The sequence below is a fragment of the Myodes glareolus genome, chromosome 4, assembly GCF_982192425.1.
Source record: "Myodes glareolus chromosome 4, mMyoGla1.1, whole genome shotgun sequence".
Classification (NCBI taxonomy): domain Eukaryota; kingdom Metazoa; phylum Chordata; class Mammalia; order Rodentia; family Cricetidae; genus Myodes; species Myodes glareolus.
This window is the reverse complement of record NC_142029.1, coordinates 77150915-77172957: the sequence shown is the minus strand read 5'-3', so window position 1 is coordinate 77172957 and position 22043 is coordinate 77150915. Positions and strand designations below refer to the sequence as shown.

The 22043-nt window shown below is 40.5% G+C and overlaps 2 protein-coding genes across 4 annotated transcripts in view; one reads left to right on the top strand and one right to left on the bottom strand.

Annotated features, from left to right (window-relative positions):
* LOC125388624 (NXPE family member 2-like) overlaps positions 1-22034 on the top strand; it is a 37828-nt gene extending 15794 nt beyond the window's left edge. For 2 of the 3 annotated variants that reach the window (XM_048416821.3, XM_048416822.3), the window contains exons 3-6: positions 12694-13427; positions 17456-17514; positions 20021-20236; positions 21179-22034. In XM_048416821.3, the coding sequence (XP_048272778.2) occupies positions 12694-13427; positions 17456-17514; positions 20021-20236; positions 21179-21714 (1545 nt within the window). In that variant the 3' untranslated portion in view covers positions 21715-22034. The remainder of the gene's footprint in view (positions 1-12693; positions 13428-17455; positions 17515-20020; positions 20237-21178) is intronic. The other variant, XM_048416824.3, reaches the window with a different exon arrangement.
* Positions 1-22043, bottom strand: part of Nxpe4 (neurexophilin and PC-esterase domain family member 4) — a 244425-nt gene that overhangs the window by 67067 nt on the left and 155315 nt on the right. The gene's annotated exons all lie outside the window — the stretch shown is intronic.

Below are 22043 nucleotides of genomic sequence, written 5' to 3'. Positions count from 1 at the left end.
GGCCCATACAGCCCCCTTTTTTTGAGGGGGGGAGGACTTTTTCTCTTCTGTAAGCAGAGGAGTCCTAGTGGTGCCTCCTCCTACTGAGTGATGTGGAACAAACTTGTGATCCCAACACTCAGGAGGCCAAGGCAAGATCATGCCCTTGAGATTAGTCTGAACTACATAATAAATCTGAGACCAGCCTTGGCTACTATCTTAGTTAGGGTTTCTATTTCTGTGACGAGATACCATTATGATTGCAACTCTTATAAACAGTTAATTGAGGTGGTGGTTTACTGTTCAGAGATTCAGTCCATCTTCATCATGGTGGAGAACATGATGGCTTGCAGGTAGACATGCTGGAAAATCTTGATCAGAAGGCAACAGGAACTAAACTGTAACACTGGAAGTAGCTTGAGTATAGGAAAACTCAAAGCCTGCCCCCATAGTGACATACTTCCTCCAACAAGGCCATACCCACTCTGTTGGCTGAGGTTTCTGTCCTGCCCAGTTCCGCAGTATTCCATCCCAAAGAAACACACAGAGGTCTATGTTAATTATAAACTGGTTGGCCTATTAGCTCAGGCTTCTTATTATCTCTTAATTTAGCCCATAATTCTTGTCTATGTTAGCCACATGGCTTAGTACCTTTTATCAGTGAGGCATTCTCATCTCGCGTCCTCTACATTTGGGTGACAACTGCAGACTGACTCTTTCTTCTTCCCCAAATTCTCCCATTCTCGTCACCCTGCCTCTACTTCTTGCCTGGTTGCCAGACCTATACTTCCTGCCTGGATACTACCCAATCAGCATTTTATTAAATCAATACAATATAAGTGACAGGGATCTTCTACCCTGTAAAGATTTATCAGTTGTATTACTTTAATAAAACACTGATTGGCCAGTAGCCAGGCAGGAAGAAGAGGCAGGATGATGAGAACAGAAGAATTCTGGGAAGTGGAAAGAGTTTGCAGTCGACACAGAGAAAGCCAGACACAGAGGAAGCAAGAGAGCAAGCACAGGCTTTATAGATGCATTTATAGTATAAGAAGCCATGCCCAAGTGGGCTGATATCTTAAAGGCTATTGGCTGAAAGAGCTCCCACAGCACCACTCCAACAAGGCCATACCTCCTAATAGTGTCACTCCCTTTGGGGGCCATTTTCTTTCAAATCACCACATTCCACTCCCTGGACCGCAAAGATTTGTAGCCATAGTAGAATGCAAAAATACATTCAGTTTAACTTTAAAGTCCCTATAGTCTATAACAGCCTCAAACTTGTTTCAAAGTCCAAAGTCTCTTGGGAGGCAAATGGCAATCTCTTAACTGTATTCCCTTGTAAAATTAAAATAAAAAAGCAGGCCACATACTTCCAACATATAATGGCACAGTATATATATTACCATTCCAAAACATAGGGAAGGTAGCATAGAAAGGAAATACTGGACAAAAAAAGGTCTGAAAACCAACTGGGCAAACTCCAAATTCCACACCTCCATCTTATGTCAGAGCTATCTTCAGATCTCTAACTGTGTTAAGCTTTGTTGGCTGCAACCCACTTCTTTCTCTTGGGCTGGTTCTACTCTCTGTTAGCAGCTCTCAGTGGAATTAATCCAAATTTCTTCACTTTAGCCTCAGGTAGACTCTTCAGACAAATGCAAAAAGCAGTCACATTCTTCACAAAAATGATCTTTAGGCAACATACTAAAGTTCTTCTCTGATAAAAACCTCTTGAGCCAGTCCCCGACAGTTCAAATAACTTAGCACCACTGTCTTCCTTGTTCCCACTGGTAGGCCATTTAAACAGTGCTTAACGCATTCCATTGTTTTCCTAACCCAAAGTCCCAAAGTCCCAAAGTCCCAATTCCTCTGAACAAAAGCATGGTCAGACCTATCATATCAGTACTCCAGTTCCTGACACCAACTTTTGTCTTAGGGTTTATATTGCTGTGAAGAGACACCATAACCATGGAAACTCTTATAAAGGAAAACAGTTCATTGAGGTGGTAGCTTACAGTTCAGAGGTTCAGTCCATTATCATGTAGGGAGCATGGCAGTGTGCCGGCAGACATGGTGCTAGAAACATCTTGATCAGAAGGCAACAGGTAGTAAACTGTGACATTGGGAGTACCTTGAGCATAGGAGAACTCAAAACCTGCCCCCACAGTGACACACTTCCTCCAATAAGACCATACCTATTACAACAAAGTCACATCTCATAATTGTGCCACGCCCTTTGGACCATTTTCTTTCAAATCACACAGCTACATAGTGAATTTGGGATCAGATTGGGGTATATAGCAAAACCTTATCTCAAAACAAAAGAAGAAAATGGTCCCTTGAAGCATTAGTCAGGATTTTCTAGAGAAAAAGAACTTATAGAATCTATCTATCTATCTATCTATCTATGGGATTTATTAGAATGACTTATAGGCTGTGGTGCAGGTAGTCCAAGAATGACTGTCTACCAATGGAAGGTCCAAGAATTTGGTAGTTGTTCAGTTTATCAAACTGAATGTCTCAACTAGTCTTTAGTATATGCTAGAATCAAGGCTCTCTCTCTCTCTCTCTCTCTCTCTCTCTCTCTCTCTCTCCTACTTCACTGAGGATGGTTATTTTTTACATCTCTCATTTCCCTGCCTAGTTCTTACACACCTAGAGAAGTGTGCTCCTCCCCAGGGCCAAGCCTGTCAGCTGGCGTTCTTCTCTTGCCTGTAATCATATGCTGTGGGCTGTTTGGACTGTCTTTATTTTAATCTCTATGTTGAAAATGCAAAAGCCAAAATGAAAAGCTGACTACCTGAGTATATGTGTTTGCTTTTGTATCTTTTTTCTCAATGTCAGGGTGGTCTGACTGATGATATATATTAAGTATTGGTAAAACCCAACTTGGCAACTTTTTAAAATAACATTTATTTATAGCAACTTAATTATGCACACAAGTATACTTTAAATCTTAGCTTTCATGTATCTTTTTTGGCAACTTTTTGGGACCTTCTGTAGTATGCTTGAGATTTCTGGTTTTGTTCTTAATTCCTTCTGTTTCCTTTTGGAACAATCCTTTATTCTAGAGCAAAACTAGTTTGCTACCTCAAACTCTAATCTAAATGCAATTATACAGGAAAATATATTTTATACCTATAACTTTTTCTGTATCTTTCTTTAATTCTATAGTCCCTTTTTGTCTTTCTAAACTTTTTTTTGTGACTGAACTGAGAAAACGGTTTTAATAAAATTTAACTTTATAGTCTGATGAAAACACAGGAAGCTGAAACACAGAAGGCATGAGTATTGTGTCTTAAATATCTAAGAGTTGGTAAAATACAATAGCAGTTTGGAGAAAGTTCTGTTTTCTCTTGAGAACAGATTTTGATGAATTATTTGTTAGGGATTTGAGTCCACTTGAAACAGGCCTTAGAAACCAACTGCCTTTAGGAAAGGGTATTGACCCTTCACTTGGGTCTACAAGGCACCAAAAGTGGGGTGAAAACCTGGTGTTCAGGACGAGGACAAAACTTGAGAAGCAAGGAAAAGTGTTCAAGGTCGAGAGAGAGGCTGGAGAACGTCCAACACAAAGCAGCCGTTCCTAAAGTGTTTCAAGTCCAGACCGTGCCGCCTGGTTAGGTTTGCTCACCCCAGAGCTGGACACCTTGAGAAATTCTTGGGATGCAATCAATCATGCATGTAAGAGAGCTGCTTAGAATGTTAGGGATAAGTTCTTGCCACATTCCATGTGCCATGGGTCCTGGGACATTGGCTAGGGGCCATGTGGGAATGAAGAAAGAACAGACATACAGACACCATACATAGGAGCTGGGATCAGGTGGGCCTCTCTAACTGCTTCCATTACCGGTACTCTTCCTGGTATTGCTATCACCACAACCTGGAACCTCAGCATGTTTAGTAGGTAAAGCATGGGGGAGGGGCAGCTCGTCTTGGTAGGAGGTCTCTGTGGGCCAGTTCTCCTGCAAGCATCCAGGGGGAGGAAGCTGTGGTTGTTAGTCTTTGTACACACTCCTCAGTCATTCATAAACACTCAGACTCAGCCTCCCAAGGAAACCTTTGTCATCCCTCTTGAGCTAGGCCCATATAGGTGATGACTTTACCAATTACCATAGGCCAATTAGTTTTAGAGTCCTCTGCAGGCCAGGCTAAGCCCATGTCGAAATGTCCATTTGATCAGGACTTCACTCACGCTGGGTTTTCTCCACCCTCTACAGGTTCTTGGGGGTAGCTCTCAAGGGAGTTCTAGCTTCAGAAAACAGAAGTAAAAGAAGCAAGATAAGATGCAAACCTCAAGTGCGATGAGAGCAGAGTGTAGAGGGAGTCGAAGACCCTCCCTGGCATGCTTTAGAGTTTGAGCTAGTGTGAGTCACTTGGAAAGATGCTGGGGGGGGGGGGGAACCTCTATTCAGAAAAAGTCAGAATGCTTTCCTTTACAGCAGAAATGAGTTTTGGGATGAGCCAGTATGAAGCAGAATGGTGCTTCAGCCCAGGAATGACTAGAAAGAGGGGAGTAACACACACCCCAGTGTGGGCATGGGCTTCTCAGGAGGGAGTCCTCCCATATTCGTGCTGAAAATTTGCTTGTCAAAAATATAAGTTTTACAGTTCTTTTCTTGGGAATCAAGTTTAGATTTGATCCATTGCTAGAGGATTTCAAAATATTTAAACAATAAAATTATGCCACTGCCTCTGGCATAATTTAAAAAACAAACTCGAAAAACACACAAAAATCACCATGATCTCCTTGGTGGCCCTTTACCTTGGTCAGGTCTTAAGGATGAAAATGTCTTTCTGTCACCCCGAAACTTCGATGGTCAGCAACCAAGACAGATTCTTTCTGATTTCCCAGATCTGCTCTGAGGCTTCCTGTGCCAGGTGTTCCGAGCAGACCGCTGTGGGGACAGAGTTTTCTCGCAGTCCCCCCAGTTTCCTACCTGTTGTTGCGATCTGCTAGACCTGCTAATAACCTTCGCGCACATTTTAACCCACTTAGTCCTTCTCCAGTTCTCATGGCTCCACCGATAGATTAACGGTTCCAACACTACTTGGTGGTTCAAAGAAACTTCTGAACAAGTTTCAGAGTGGCTAAAGGATTTTCCAGAACCCTAGCAGCTGTAAAGCTAGTGAATTAGTCTCAAAAACAGGGCTTTCCCTTATAGGCTCAGCATCTGTTTCTGGCAAGGAGGAAAGCATACCTAGGATAAAGTGTCATTGTTTACAGCCCCTCCTAACAGGAGCCCAGTAGCAAAAGCCCAAGGGCCTTCAAGCAAATGATCCTATCTGGGTCATTAATTTTGTAGTCAAAGGCAGTGGATTTGCATGTTGGTGAGTACAAAGCCATAAAGAAATAATAGAGTAAATAAAGATTCATTTGCAGCAGACAAAGACAGCACTGGGCTTTTTGCAAAGCAATTGCTGTCTCTCAAAAAAAAAAAAAGCATGAAGATTTTATATGGGAACCCTATAGTCATTCCTGTAGGAAAGCACAGGCCAGGCTGGCACATTCCTGAGCATGTTCCGTGTCAAGTCAGAGATCACATGTGCAGAAAGGAAAGGGAGTGGATGAGCATGTGTTGTTATGCTTAGGTTAAGGCTCCCTTGAAGGTCAGAGGGCGAGGGAGATGATGTGGTTAGTAAAGTGCTTGTCATGCAAACATGAGGACCTGAGCTTCCTAAAAACTCGTTAAAAAAAAAAAAAAGCAGAGGGTGGCAACATGCTCTTGTAACCCCAGAGTTGGAGAAGACAGGAGGATGCCTGGGGTTTTCTGACCAACCAGTTTAACTGAATCTGTGTGTCAGACAGACAGAAAGACTGTTTCAAAGAATAAGGTGAAGAGCAATTGAGGAAGATCTTTGGCATTGCCTTCTGCCCTTCACTTGCACCTGCTTCTACATATGGATGCATACATGAACATATGCAGAATATTTACACACACACACAAGTCAAGAGTGACTTGGTGACTTTAGCTAGTGCACTGTCTTTTCCTGATATGGTTTAGTTGGGGGGAATAAAGGAAAGAAAGCTTCAATAAGCTTTGAAGGCATAGGCATTCATTATCTTTTAATGGGGCTGTAGCTTCAAAAAGGGCCAGTTCATTGAGCAATTAACGAATTGATAGAAAATTTTATTGACTGTGGGAAGTGAAGATTTGGGGCTAATCAGGCACTACATATGAGGTTTGTAGAGCTTCATGGATGGTGATATCATTTATTGCAGTAAAGTAGGAGGAATAATATTGGAGGACAAAGGATAAACTTAGATATGAATGTTTCCCTTTGGGGCCTTTTAAAGTCACCTAAGTAGAGATGTTCCTTTGATACACAATTGAGTACACAAGTCTGAAGTTGAGAAATGCATGATTTTTTAAAAAAAAATCGATTTATTAAGGATTAGACTCTAGTGATAGTTTGGGAACATCTGAGGCATGGTCATGGGGGAGCTGTAGAGTGACAATGAGGTGTCATTAAGGTAAAAAGTGAGCAGGAAGTCAGATAATGGGTGGTGACAGAGAAGTCGCCACTGGGGAGGAAAGAGAACTCTCAAGGGAGGGAAGAGAACTCTCAAGGTACTTGACTTGTGTGGAGAATGCAGCAAGCAAAAGAATAGAATAGTCGTTAAAGGAGAAGAAGGTGTTCACATATTGGCGATACTTGAGAGCCAGTGGGATGGTTCAGGCAGCGTAAAGGGGTTTGCTGCCAAACCTGATGATGTAAGCTCCATCCCAAGGACCCATATGGAGGGAGGAGAGAACGGATTCCCAAAAGTTGTCTTCTGACCTCCGAGTATATGCTGTGGTACATGCCCTCCTCCCAAGTAAACAAATGTAATAGAGATACTTGGAGAGATTTAAATACCAAGGAAGTGATACACTAGAAGGAAGTATAAGTAGAACCGAAAATGTACAGTTATATTTAAGTTGGGGTAGAGAATAGAAGTAAATTTCCAATAGTATTGTTATAGATCTTAAAGGGGTAGACACAAAGACATGTAGGCACTGAAGGACTTACAGCCGTGGCTACTATCTACCTGGAGAAGAACCGAACCTTTAGTGATGAAGATTAGGAGCCAAGTTCTTCAAAATTGATTAACTAATATAAAACAGGGTGAGAAGATAAAAGAGAGAGGGAGGATTACATAGTGATTGGTTTTATTAAGTCAGATTTATTGAGGAGCATGAAACAGAAGGCACACATCAACATACACGAACCAGCAACGTTGCTATGTATGGACCACAAACCCTTCAGTAAAGAAATCAGGACAGCAATCTTATGAGTAGAAGTATCGAAACAATAACATTTAGGGATGTATGAAGTTACACAGATAAAAGATCAGTACACTAAAAATTCTAAAACAATGAAAGAAACTGAAGGGAGTAGAAAGATCGTCTCTCATAAGTCAGAATGGATGCTGAAGTTTCTGTATGACCTGAGACTGTGGACAGACCCAATGTAGTGTCTATCAGAATTCCAAAGATGCCTTAATAGACATATGAAAATCTATAAAAATTTGGAAGTATTATTAAAATTCTAGAACCATCCAAATAACAAAATTGGAAATATTTAAGCATCTGTTCTCAAAATGTACATCAAAATATCATCATCAAAATAGAATAGGGAGCCAGGAACAAATCCATGCATTTATTGCTAATTGTTCTTTTATCAAAATGCCAAGAACATCCAGTGGAAGAAGTATAGCCTAATAAATTGTGTTGGAGAAACTGGAAGTCTATGCATAAGAATGTAAGTGACCCCCTTTCAGCATCATGCACAAAATTCATGCAAAATGAATCAAAGACTTAAAGACAAGATTTGAAGCTATAGAACACTAGAAGCAAGCAGGGGTAGTTTCTTGATATTGTTATTGGCAAATATTTTTGTATAGAACACCAAAGGGATATGAAATCAGAGGAAAGCTAAGACAAACGGGATTGAACCCTAAATCTATGCAGCCACGGAAACAATCCCCAGAATGCAGATTAGTTGATGGAGGAGGGTTATCTGTCTATTGTGTTATTTTCATTGGTCAATAAAGAGATTGCCTTGGCCCCTTGATAGGACAGAAAGTTAGGTAGGCGGAGTAAACAGAACAGAATGCTGGGAAGAGGGAATTGAGGCAGATGCCATGGAGCCAGCCACCAGGTCAGACATGCTAAATCTTTTCCGGTAAGCCACCACCTCGTGGTGCTACAGATTATTAGAAATGGGTTAATATCAAGATATGAGAGTTAGTCAGTAACTAACTCTCTAAAGATAATGGGCCAGGCAGTGCTTAAATAAATACAATTTGTGTGTTGTTATTTCTGGGACTAAGCTAGCTGTGCGAGAGCCAGGTGAGGCAAAAAGCAGGCCTGCCTGCAACTCCTTACTACATATGGCGCCCAACGTGGGGCGCCATATGTAACATGATGGACCGGCTTGTTGGGGTTTTTGTCCCGCCCAGTACCCTATATCCAGCAAGCCCAAAGAGAAATCACACACAGGACTCCATAAGGTTATAAACTGATTGGCCCATTAGGTCAGGCTACTTATTAGTTCTTATAACTTATCTTAACCCATTATTTTGATCTATGTTAGCCACATGGGCTCAGTACCTTTCTTAGTGTGACAGCTTACATGTTGCCTCTTCGGTGTTCTGCGCAGGAGTGGTGAGAGAGTTTCTACTTCCAGAATACTCCCAGTCTCTTTGCTCCACCCCTACTTCCTGTCTGGCTTTCCCGCCTATACTGCCTGCCTGGCCAATCAGCATTTTATTAAAATATGATTGACAGAATACAGACAATTCTCCCACACCAATTAGTGTACAAAGTGGAAAAAATATTTGTAAGATGTACATTGGATAAAAGGATTCATAACTACATGTGTGAGGAACTCAAAACTCAAAGGCAACAAAATAAGCCATGCTATAGAAAATGAAGAGGGCTGGAATAGATATCTTTCAAAGTAAAAAATATAAACCCTCAACACAAGTAATCATCAGAGAGACATCAATTAAAACTATGAGATACAGCCTTGTGTCTGTTAAACTGGCCATTACACAAAGACTAAAGGTAGGGGATGGTGAGGATGAGACACAAAAGGACCTTGTGTACTGTTAGTGAGAATATAAGTTAGCTCATGCATTATGGGAGACAATATGAAGATTCCTTAAAAACTTAAAATAGGGGGTGGAGAGGCAGCACGATGGTTAAGGGTATTTGCTGCTCTTGCAGAGGACCTGAACCAGGCTCCCGTCACTCACAGTAGGCAACGCAATCAGTTGTAATTCAAGCTCCAAGGGATTCAACACTTCTGGCATTCAGGGGCACATTCAGGGGTACATACACATAATTAAAAAGAAAATAAATCTTTCAAAATTAAAAATAGAATTACTATGTGATTCAGCAATTATACATTAGGTAATTTCATAACAGCCAAGGTCAACCTAAACATCCATCAGCCTACCTATCCCTTAAAAAACTAATGAACAAAAAATATATGCTATATGTTTCACACACACACACACAGACACACAGACACACAGACACACACACACACACACACACACACACACACACGATTAAAAATAGGAGACGTACTAAGTGAAACAAGCCAGATCCAGAAAGACAAGTGCTGCCTTATCTCATTATCTCACTTGTAAGCGAAAACCTGAACTTAGGTGTAGAAAGTAGAACGGCTGTGAACAGGGACTGTAGCCAGGATGCGAATGTGTGTGAGAGGAGATGTTGGCCAGAGGGCACCATAAATACACTCCACAGAGTCAGTTTCTAGTAGGTGACTGATAACAATGCTATATTGTGTAACTGAAATTGTTAAGAAAGATTTTAAATGTTCTCACAAAAAAGAGAAATGTGAGATGATGGATATGCTAGTTAGCTTGATTTATTATCTCTCAACCTACACATATGTCAAAACATCACCTAATTATCAACATGTACATGCCTTTTGCCAATTAAAAACAGTTAGTTATTTTTTAAATGTTGTCGCTATCTTTAGTAAACTTAAAGCAATCAATCCTCCTTATTCTTTCTCTATGAAACCATTCTTACTGTCGCAGGCAGATTTGTTTCAATCTCTTTTCTGCACCCATGGGTCTTTGTATATTTTCTAACTGTGTCCTATAAGGTAAGGTCACATGTTAGTTATTTTCTGTGCATTTGGTTTGTTGTGAAATTGTTGTAAACAACGTGTTTGTATCTTCCTTTTGTAATATATTGGCAATAATTAGTTGCCTTATTATTGAGGTCAATTGAAATAGTACATTATCTTTATTATAATAGCCAGTAGAGTAAACCCATTTTGGTAAACATTTTAAAAATTGCTTTTTGCCTTTTAAAATTTAGTGCATTTGTGCATGCCACAGCACGCATGTGGAGGTCAGAGACCAGCTTGTGGGAGGCAGTTCTCCCCTCCACATTAGGTTGTGGGGATTGAACTTAGTCATCAGGCTTGGGGGCAAATGCCTTTATCTGCTGAGCCATTTTGTTAGTCCCAAGATACTCTTGAGCGAATCTAAATGACCAAAAGAGTAAAGTATTTTAAAATAGAATTTAGTATTTAGAAAGTGAAACTATGAAGGAACCATCAAAGATTAGAAACAAATCACAAAAGAATTGTTCAAGGCTTAAAATATGAATATTAAATTTTTCTAAAAATGTCAAGCAACTTTAGACAAGAATAATATTTTCTGTAAAACTGAGAGACTGCCATTGGTAAGAGAGTGGGAAAAGGTGCTTGCTCACAAACTGGACCACCCAAGTTCAATCCCTGAAATCTGCTTGAAAGAGAAATGAGGAAACGGACCCCACGGAGTTGTCTTCTGACCACCACATGCACTGTACCTCAATCACTTCTCATACACACACAATTATACCATCTTTAAAATGACAACCTCACCCCAAACCAAACTCTGGAGGGACTGCATGTTAAAATGGCTATCATATGACAATCTTATATCAACCTAGAAATAAAAGATTAAAATTTAAATGAAAAAATTATTTGAAGAAAATAGACAATTTAAAAGAGAAAATAAATCAGTAAACAGTATTTAAATAAAAATGAATTTGAAACACGCTGATATTAGTTAGAAGTATTATTTTGTACAGTAGCAAAATTCCAACTTACTTCATCTGTTAAATCTTCAAGTAGTTGTGTTGACAGCGCTCCACAATTAACCAAAAATATTTAAACTTATGGATTTGGGGAGGGAGGTTTAGTCTTCTGAGATATGTGAGGATAAGCCCCTTCACTGGCTGAGCACATCCAAAGTCATCAAAGATGGAGTCTGCATGGTTTTTTCAATTGGGCAGCTGTCTAATTCAATGATATACACGATGCCATACAATCATTTTTTACACAATTACTTTGTACCAGAACTATTTGAAAACAGATTAACTAACAGGTTGAGAATACTAAAAAGCAAAACTCAAATGATCCAGTGGACAAAGACAGTAGCTTTCTGACCCCGGCCCCTCTGTGCCATTTTAACATGCTGTCACGGGATCTGCTGGGTAAATATATACCTCTGTAGGCAGGAGAGTCTCCCAACACCTGAAAGGATCAGAAGTTGGGGATTGTGTTTTCTTTCCATTAATTCATCATTCAGATGCTTACAGCGGCATCTAATTGACTGGTAAGTAAATGTTTGATTCAACTAAATCTTTCTCTTGGCCTTCTAGAAAGGGTCATTCACTATAACCCTTCTTATTTGATTGCTATGATGACCAATGAGACAGGAATAGCATGAAAGTTAGCCTTATATGTTGCTGGTGACAATTGAAAATTTTACCACAAGACACACTTGACAGTTGGGCGTGGTGACACACACCTTTATCCCGGAGACAGAGGCAGGTAGATCTCTGTGAGTTAGAGGCCAGTCTAGTCTACAACGTGAATACCAGGGCAGCCAGGACTAGACAGAGAAACCCTGCCTCAGAAAAAGAAGGAAAATATTTGGCAGTCAAAAATGTCACCTTCTTTGACTGGTTGGTACTTACTTCAGTGACATGTGATTGTGCAATTTCATTCCCAGGAACCTACCATAAAAGATGTAATGCTGTACATGCAAAACTGGGAAATGTCCAAGTGTTGTATAAAATCATAACAAGTAAATATATTCTGACTGTTTAATGTCATAGGGTCCATGGCCCAGGACCCTGTTGATGGGGTACAACAAACTCAATAAAAATAAAGATCACAAAAATTATTTAGCAAGCTTTAAAAGTTATAGTATATAGTATAGTTGCAAAAACTGCTAGAACTATATTTGGTAAAATTGCACCTTAGTAAAAATGCAAAATAGTGGTAAGAGATGCAGTACTGTAAAGTAAAATTGAGGCAAGAATATAATTTTAAGTATTTGCTTTGTTTTCCAGACTTTGTATAATACAGTGAGATGATTTTCATAACGAAGAGAAAGATGAAGGGATAGCAAGGTGAAAAATCCTAGGTCCAACAATGAAATCCATATTTATTATACCTACTTAGTTTTAAGCCAATGAATGATTCCGAAGGAAGGCCTCTGCCAACAACAGTAGACATACTATGTGGAAATCAATTCCTCTCGTTCCCTAACTAAAAGCAAATTAGAATTGATTTCTGGCTGGTAATCTCATCATCCTGAAAGGCATAAAACGGGTCATACTAATTTATATTGAAAGCACACTTTCTTAACTGCGGTTAGTAAATGTGTCCTTTTCAACACTCCAGTTTTTGTTTCATTTTAACAACCCCATCACTCTGAGACGATGGCACATCTTCAAGGGGTTCTTGCACCCGGAAGGGCTTCAGAACGCATCAACCTCATCAGCAGAGGCAGAGCCGATGGTCATGGAGATTCTGGAGAAGTTAAATCGGCAGATCCCACCCAGACCCTTCACCAACTTCAGCACCACCACCAGCGCCAAAGAGAGTACCGTCACCATCTTCAACCCTCGAGATACATATTGTGTAGGCGACCAACTGGATGTCCTGCTGGTAGCCAAGGACTACTCTGGTCGCAGGAAAGAGTATGGTGGGGACTTCCTGAGGGCCAGGATATTCTCCCCAGCCCTGAAGGCTGGAGCTTCTGGAAAGGTGACAGACTTCAACAACGGCACCTACCTGGTCAGCTTCACTCTGTTCTGGGAGGGCCCCGTCTCCCTGTCTATTCTTCTCATGCATCCCAGTGAAGGGGTGTCGGCTCTCTGGAGGGCACGGAACCAAGGCTATGATAGGATAATCTTCACTGGCCAGTTTCTTAATGGCACCACCCCTGTCTTCACTAAATGTGGCCTGACCTTAAACACAAATGCTGAGCAGTGTCAATACCTGGATGCACGGGATCATGAAGCCTTCTACTGCTTGAAGCCTCCACACGTTCCCTGTGAGGCCCTGACCCATATGACAACCAATAATAATAACATCTCCTACCTCAGCCTTCAGGAACAGTTCCTTTTCCGGAGGTAAACATGGCTTCAAATTCATTAAGGGCTACCCAAAGGTAGACTTTGGATCTGACCAAACCATTGAGTACATCAACTTTGACTAATCAAATTGTCATGTCTGGGTTGCCTAAGTTACAGTTAGGTCCATTGTCCAGAAGTAACTCAGCTGCCATTCTGGGTTACATCTGGTACCCTTGGCTGAAAGGAATACAGCCATAACGTGCCTTCCACAGTGTGTACATCTTGTTTTTCACGGTGTGTGATAATTCCAAATTCAGTAATTCTTTCTGACGCACCAGTATTGTCTATAACGTATTCATAAAATAGTGTACCACGTACTATTAATTAAATGAGTAGGATCATTACTCGGTTTACTCTGCCCTTTAATCCAACCAGCCATCAGATCCTATAAATTGTACCCCTGAACTGTCTCCCGAAGCCTACTCATGTCTGTCTGTCCCTGTTGCCTCTGTCTGTCTGATGAGCTCTTCTCAGTCAGACTGTGTCAGTGATCTCAGGGGCTGCTCTCTGGGTTTTCACTCGTGTTTCTAAAATGCGTGCACACACACATACGCACATATATGTATGTATCACATAAATTATTATGTCAATTATATATTATATTATATATATTACTATGTTAATCACACATTACATGTGTTACATGCATTATTATGTTAATTATATATCATATGTATATATCGCATATATTATTATGTTAATTATATATTATATGTATATATTGCATGTATTATTATGTTAATTATATAATATATATAATATACTAATATCTATGAGCTCTTCTTTGCCTAAGACCACGGCGAGGCTGTACAGCTCTAAAGATGAGCTCAGCCTCTAAGCTGTTCCCAGGCTACTTCTTTCACTTCCGTGCTGGTTTCCTCCCTGGCAACCAAGGTGAACATTTATTTCACCGTTGCATTTCCAAGCCTTGGGTCAGCTGCTGCTGTCTCCAGGAGGTGCTCCATGTCACAGGGAGAAGGACTAGGCCTGTGTTCCCGTTGCATGCTGTTCTTTCCCAACATGACATCATACTGTTCATCTTCTGAGAAGCAAGAATTGCGAGCATGTGCTTGTCATGTCTGAGCATCATTCAATAAGTAGCACTTTCTATGTACCACGCCGAGTTCTAGGGAATGGTCATTCTCACAAGACAGGAACAAATAAGTGGATCTGCAGCAGGAGACCCAAATGTGACACTGACACTATTTCAAAATAGTAATCGGGTCAGACACTACCCCCACCTCACTTTCTCTCTGTGATCATGTTTTCCCTTCAACCCTTTCTTCAAACCTCTGCTTCACCTTCAACTTGTTTTTCTCATCAAGGTTTTAAAAAAAAAAAACAAAAAACAAATCCCTTTATCTAATTATTTTGGTCAAAGAGGTTGGTCGATTCCAGATAAAAATTTTACTAGTAAGTAATAAAATAAAGTCTGTCTAGAGCAGCAACCCAAAGGAAGTGAAGGGTGGAGCCATGTGGGCATGGGAGAAATACGATTGTCAAGAGGGGGTGCGGTCCAGGGCAAGAGCATTGCTGAGGGCTTCAGGAACTGTCAACAGGGCAGGCAGAGCCTTAGAAGTCATCTGTGGGCCACAGGCCTAGTTCAGTGACATTAAGAGGGTCTCAGTGACCATGCTGACTGAATGAAAGAACAAGTCATATGCGACCTGAAAATGACAGAATAGATCTTTTTTTTTTTTTTTTTTCTCCTCAGAAACGTGAATGTTTGTCCCTTAAGCCAGGTACAAATAGTTCCCAGGCTGAACTGGTGACTCATTTTCAGAACCTGCAGGTCCACATTCTGGGAACTACTGCTGTCGGAAGGTCTGGTTTTCATCCGTGTCCAGCGGAGCGAACTGGACAGGCTAGAGCTCTGGAAATTCACATTCACATGTGACGATGAACTCTTCCTCTCTCCAAGACTCCTGTTCTCCCCTCCCTCTCCTTCACTTGCTTTCCCCTCAAATGCATGGGGAAACACACAACTTTATCTTTGGAGTGACTGGGCCTTTTTAAGTTTTTGTTCGTTTGTTTGTTTGCTTTGTTTTGTTTTTTTTTTTTTTTTGAGATAGGGTTTCTCTGTAGCTTTGGAGCCTGTCCTGGAACTTGCTCTGTAGACCAGGCTGGCCTCGAACCTACAGAGATCTGCCTGCCTCTCCCTCCTGAATTCTGGGATTAAAGGTTCTCAAACATTTTTTTAATTTGAAAAAAATGATCGTTGATGGGACTGGAGAGATGGCTTAGTGGTTAAGAGCGCTTCATGCTCTTCAGAGGATCTGGGTTCACATCTCAGCACCCACATGGTGGCTCACCACCATCTAGAACTCCAGATCCAATGATACGATGTTACCTTCTGGTCTCCATGGGCTCAGATATACATGTAAGCAAAACACCTGTACACATTAAATTAAATAAAAATTAGAAGTTACAAACAGAAAATAAAAAAGGAAAAAACATAGCACTAGATCTTTTATTTGTTTGTTTTTTTTGTTGTTGTTGTTTTGACTGTCTCAGAACCATCTTAAGTTCTCAGAGTCAGGAGACATTTGTATATATAATTTCTGTCTTTCTCACTGACTTCATCTCGACTTCTCTTAAAGCAGACTTCATTAGGCCTGGATAGGAAGACCCATCCTGGCACAGCTTCCTGGTTATGTCTCAGAATATCCAAAGTTCCCAAGCATTTTTCTAAAATGTAATGCTTGCTCAGATAATTATTTAAAAAGACATATTGAAATGAATACATTTATACAAACAACATATATTTTAACCCTGATTTTAAGACTTGATCAAATTTGGCCTTTGGAACCAAATTGACAAAGTGTCCAGGTCTTGTTCTGTTACTTTTCCTTATTATATTTTGACCTTACTTGGGCTAGATGAAAGATAATAAATGCCAGATATTAATACGCATTCTTCTCACTTGACCCAAAAACCCCTTTCTTGGGATCTGAGCAATCCTCTCTCAGTGTTGGACAAAGTCCCCTTTGTCTTCCTTGGAGGTTTTTGCAGTGCTGGTTCTGCAATTCCTACCTTCCTTCTGCACTGTCTAGTGCTACCCTCCACCAGTTAGAATGCACCCGTTATCAAGTGAATTTAATTCATGAGATACAGTCACCAGCTGAAGTTTTAGAATTAATACTTGGAGGTGGTGCTTACTAGGCTAGACATCTGAAATATTGGGGCAAAGCAGAGTGACCTCATTCCTATTCTCAAGGAGCTATCAGATCATGGAAAGTAGATTCCCTGTGGAGTTGAGAATGTGAAGAGGAGGTGAGAGTGAAGCCAGAGAGGTAGATATGTTTAGGAGGCTGTATGTGGCCTGATCTTTATTCTATAGACCATTGAGGGAAAGTCATATAGAGGTTTTGTATAGGGTAATGAAATAGGCTGGGCTTAACCAAAAGACCAATACAGTGATATAATAACCTAGGTTAGTGTTGTCAAAGTGATGTCCTTGGACTAGTAGCTTCAGCTTCACCCAAGAAGTAAAAGAAACAAGCTCATGAACTGAATTAGAAATTCTGAGAGTGAGGCACTTCAATTGGAGAAACTATCCCAGAAAAAGTTTGGTGAGGCCTTGGATTACTAGAGGCGGCAAAGGGAAAGAAGATAGCTAACATTAGATAATCATACAGGAGTGCCCAACCCTGGGACAGTGTGACACGGTGTTGTGGCCTACAAATATGTCAGGCCACATTTCTATCTTGGGATTCACGAAGCATCAGGTGGGTCATGCCTGAGGGCTAAAATTAGAGACTGAGTAGACAGACAGACAGAGAGAGAGATAGACAGATGCATAGATAAATTTGGTTGATTTCAAATACATAAGTGACACCATGGATTTGCAGATTTCCCCATCATTAGCAGGGAAACCATTTTGGTCCATCAATTTCATCAGAACATCTTAAGTGTATCAAAATAACAACAATAACAACCTCTCATTGAGAATTAAGAATGCTTTAAGACTGACTCTTAAAGATCTGGACAGATGTTAGACTAACTTATTCTCCCATTTCTTGAAGGGTCAACATGGCGGTTGAAATGGTGAAGAGTTTGACCATCACAGTCTTGCCGAGTAACAGTAAGTTCCGTGTGCTCTTGACACTGTATTCACAACTTGCTAACAGAAACAGTTATGTTATTTTGTGACACCTTTGTTCTTCCTTAAACACTTTGAGCTCTGATTTTCTGGGACAAATGAGCTACCCTGGATTCTAAAGAAGGGATTTTATGCTTGAAAAAGATTTTTCAAATTTCTAAATAGATTTATTTTACTGTATGTGTTTTATTATTTGAGATTTATTTTGTGTTAAGTGCACTGGTGTCTCACCTGCATGTGTGTCTGCGTAAGCAGTGTCCAGACAGTTGTGAACTGCCACATGGGTGCTAGGAATTGAATCCGTGTCCTCTGAAAGAGTTGGTAGTGCTCTTGATCACTGAGCCATTTCTCCAGCCCTATTTTGTGTTTCCCCTGCATATCTGCATGTATATCAAGTGTGTGCAATGCCTGAAGAAATCCGAAGAGGACATCAGATCTCTTGGAACTAGAAGATGGATTTGTGCTGTCGTGTGGTTGCTGGAATTGAACCCATGTCTTCTGCAAAAGAATCAAATGTCCTCAACCACTTAAAATATTTTCATAGCAGTTTTTTATCATGAATAAGATATATAAATTTAAGGAATTGTAGCTGCCCCACTCAAAATGTCCAGACTGTATGTATTTGCAATGAGGGCTAACCTCCAAAGTCAACAGTTGGGTTCTGGTACTGTGCTAAAATACTTCCAAAAAATTGGAAAACTTCAGGCCATTTCTCCCTTGGATTCTAATTTTCCTTTCAGTCAAATCACGCCCCTTAAGAGTCTATGAGCTAGCAATTTCTATGGCTCACCTGTCTAACACGGGGACTTCCGCGGCCCGTACAAAGTTAACTTCTAAAGTGTTGCTGTAGCCCTGGAATTTAAGTGAATTTCAGTAAAGCGAATGATTTCCATTCCAGTCAACAGATAGACTTTGACCAATTACCCCTTTTCATGTGTTCAGCAAAGGTCCAACAAGGGAGGATTTACAGTTTAGAATTAATTGTGCTAAAGCCAGGGGAGAGCAGAGATGGAAATAAACCATGGGTTCGGATTTTCTACCATGGTCTCTACTTGGGCAAGCACTAGCCCTGGCCAGTTTTTGTATGAAAGAAAGCCCTAAGACTTTGGAGGCAACTCCAGTTGTCGCCACAGAGGAGATCACATCCCATTTCTTGCCTAGGCTGCGATGCTACTAAAGTCAGCAAGTTTCTCACAAAATAACGCCAGGCTATGGTTGTTGGCATTATCATCATCATCGCATTAGTGATGATTAGAATCACTAACATATCTGCTATGTACTCCAGTGTGAATAAATTTAAGGCCCTAACTTATTCCCTCTGCCCCAAAGACGGAAGCACATGATGAAAATGCGCTTTTCAGGTACGAGTATAAAGCTGCCTGTTCTAGTTTCACCTGCTGCTGTGACAGACGCTATGACCAAAAGCAACTTGGGGGAGGAAGTCCACCTGGCTTAGACCTCCAGGTTCCGGTCCATCTTTGAGCGAGTGCAGGAACTCAAGCAGAAACCGGGAATCAAGCCTGCTTAATATTTCACAAAGAATTACCCCCGGCTAAAGAACTCAGTTCTCAACCAAAGAGGTACAGCAAGAACTATGGAGAAATCTGCTCGCTTGCTTGGACACAGGCTTCTGCTCAGCTAGCTTTCTCCTATAGCCCAGGGCCATCTGTCCGGGGAATTGGCGGCACCCACACGCCGGTCCCTCCTACATCACTTAATAATCTAGGCAGTCCTAGACAGACATGCTCACAGGCCAAGATGATCCTGGTGACTCCTTAGTTGAGACTCCCCTTCTCAGGCGATTTTATTCTGTGTCAAGTTGGCAGTCAAAGCTAAGTAGTACACCTACCTGGGTGGAACATTTAGTATGAACTGATGAGGATGGCCTCAGCTATGTCAGTAGAGGAGTGTGAAGAACAAGGAGACCATGGCCCTGTTTGTCCGCAGAAGACAGACCTCAGTGAGAATATTATGTTTAGTCTTAGTCACAATGGACTATTTAAAGTGTTACTACTTTTAACCAGAGAACATAATTTGAGCACAGACAGTGTAGGGCTCTCATTTCCCAAGTGTATCTAAACCCTTTCATAAGCTAACAGCTTATGAATCAGGAGAATTGAAGTTTCACCAAGGCCAGTGTCATTGTTAAAATATCCTTCTGGACCATTGAGCCCCGCCTACACTTTCTTCCCGACTTCGGTTTGCTGTCTCACCTCCGAAAGGCTCTGGGGACAAGGTAGATCCCAAGGAAATACTGCAAAGACTCAGGCGAAAACAGATCCCTGTTCTAAGAGCAAGTACCTAGTGAGAACTTTTTATTCATCCCTTGAAGATGATTTCATTAAATAAATATTTGTGGATGCAAGGGAGACAGACGTAGAGTATAAAGCAAAGATAGAAGAGAAAGAAGATGAGGGGTGTATTTTAAATATCTAAAAATATTTTTATAAAAATGACTGAGTCTGGGATTTTTATTCTCTATTGCTAGGGAATGAAACAAAGAAAGAGAAATGTCAAGTCGGAATGAAGCCTCCTTTCCCCAGCGGCTATACTTTCCAAGGGAGGTGGATCTCGACATTTTGCGAACAGAAGGCATTCAGTAACATAAACGACATAAATAACTGCTTGAGCAGAAAGCTGATTTACCTCATGGGTGACTCGACACTGCGCCAATGGGTGTACTACTTAAGCAAAGTTGTGAAAAGTATGTTTGATTTTTAGTTTGAAACTGGTCAGCTGTTAAGGAGCTTTTTAAAAATGATTATAATCAGATTTTTTTGTTTTCCTCTGATCTTTTATTATTGCTTTCAATTTGGCAAACTTCTGGCTTTAAGTTGGTTTCATTTTTACAAAGGATTTATTAATTCTTTTTCTTTATGTCTATGGATTTTTGCCTGTATATATATGTGTGTGTGTGTGTTTGTGTTTGTGTATATATATATATATGTATACATATATATACACACATACATACATACATATATAACCTGCTTATCATATGCATGCAGTACCCATGGAGGCCAGAAGAAGTCATCAGATCCCCCAGGACTGGAGTTCCAGATGGTTATGAATGACCACGTGGGTGCTGGGAATCTAACCTGGGTCCTCTGGAAGAACAGCCAGTGCTCTTAATTGCTGAACCATCTCTCTAGTCTCAGGCTTTAAGTTTTAATAAAAGTTATATTTTAGCTATTTAATCACAGATACTAGCACCATCTTTTCTTTTTTTTCATTCCTTAACTTTATTTAAGTTAAGATAAAGTTGCTTTAGTTAAGATAAATATCAGAACAATGATAAATGTAAGCAACCCACAGAGCAAGTAAACAGAACCAACCTGGAAATGGAAGGAGATACTCATACTAAAAGGACTTGGAAAGAGAGTAAAACAGAAAAGTTGTTAAGAACATATACCCTTTATGTGTTCCCGGATGAGGGTTTAGCACCATCTTTTCTATTGATGTATTTTGATGCAAACTTCAAAATTTTATAAACGTTTTAAGGTATCTGACAAAAATTCTCTGCCTTATTAAAAGTAGCAGCTATTTAGTTCAGAAGTCCCCATGGTCAGAGTTTTATAGATTGTGTACATTTTAAAATTATGCTACTTCTTTTTGATAAGAGATTTGTTGATCTGTTTCCCATCAGGCCTAGCATTTTTTGATAATCATGGAACCGGGCTGTTTAAAACTCATGTTCTCCTGGATGTTAAACGACATATTTTCGTACAGTGGAAAAAACACGGCAATCCCTTTGTTACTAAAAAGCTGTTCTCTGTGAAAGACGACAACTATATCCCACGGGAAATCGACCAGGTGGCGGGAGACAGCCACACAGCAATTGTCATTACCATCGGCCAACACTTCAGACCCTTTCCCATCAACATTTTCATCCGTAGGGCCATCAACATCAGGAAGGCCATAGAGAGACTGTTCTTACGAAGCCCGGAGACCAAGGTGATAATTAAGTCTGAAAATATCAGAGAAGTAAATGAGAACGCAGAGATATTCAGTGACTTCCATGGCAACATTCAGAATCTTATTTTAAGGAACATTTTCAGGGACCTTAATGTGGGCATTATTGATGCTTGGGACATGACGATTGCATATCGCTGTGAGGATGTCCATCCACCTACCAGCGTGGTTGAAAGTCAGATTGCCATGTTCTTAAACTACATTTGCTAGACAGCCTTAAGGTGCAGAAAACATCTCTGGTCCTCCCTACGCCTCTCTCTCCAATCTCATATGTACTCCATAGATAATGCAATCTAACTTATGAATAAATGAATATTGAGAATTGTAGTTAAAGGTATGTAACAGAAAATTTACCATTCAAAACATTTTTAATCCTACAATTCAATGGTGCTAAATGAATTCCTGTGTCACACACTCATCACTTGCCCTGGACCACAGCCCTGGGCATCTACAACTATACGTTCTGCTTCTGTAAATTTACTGTTTTAGACATATCATGTAAATGAAATAATAAAGTTCATGTGAATTTGTGTCTGGCT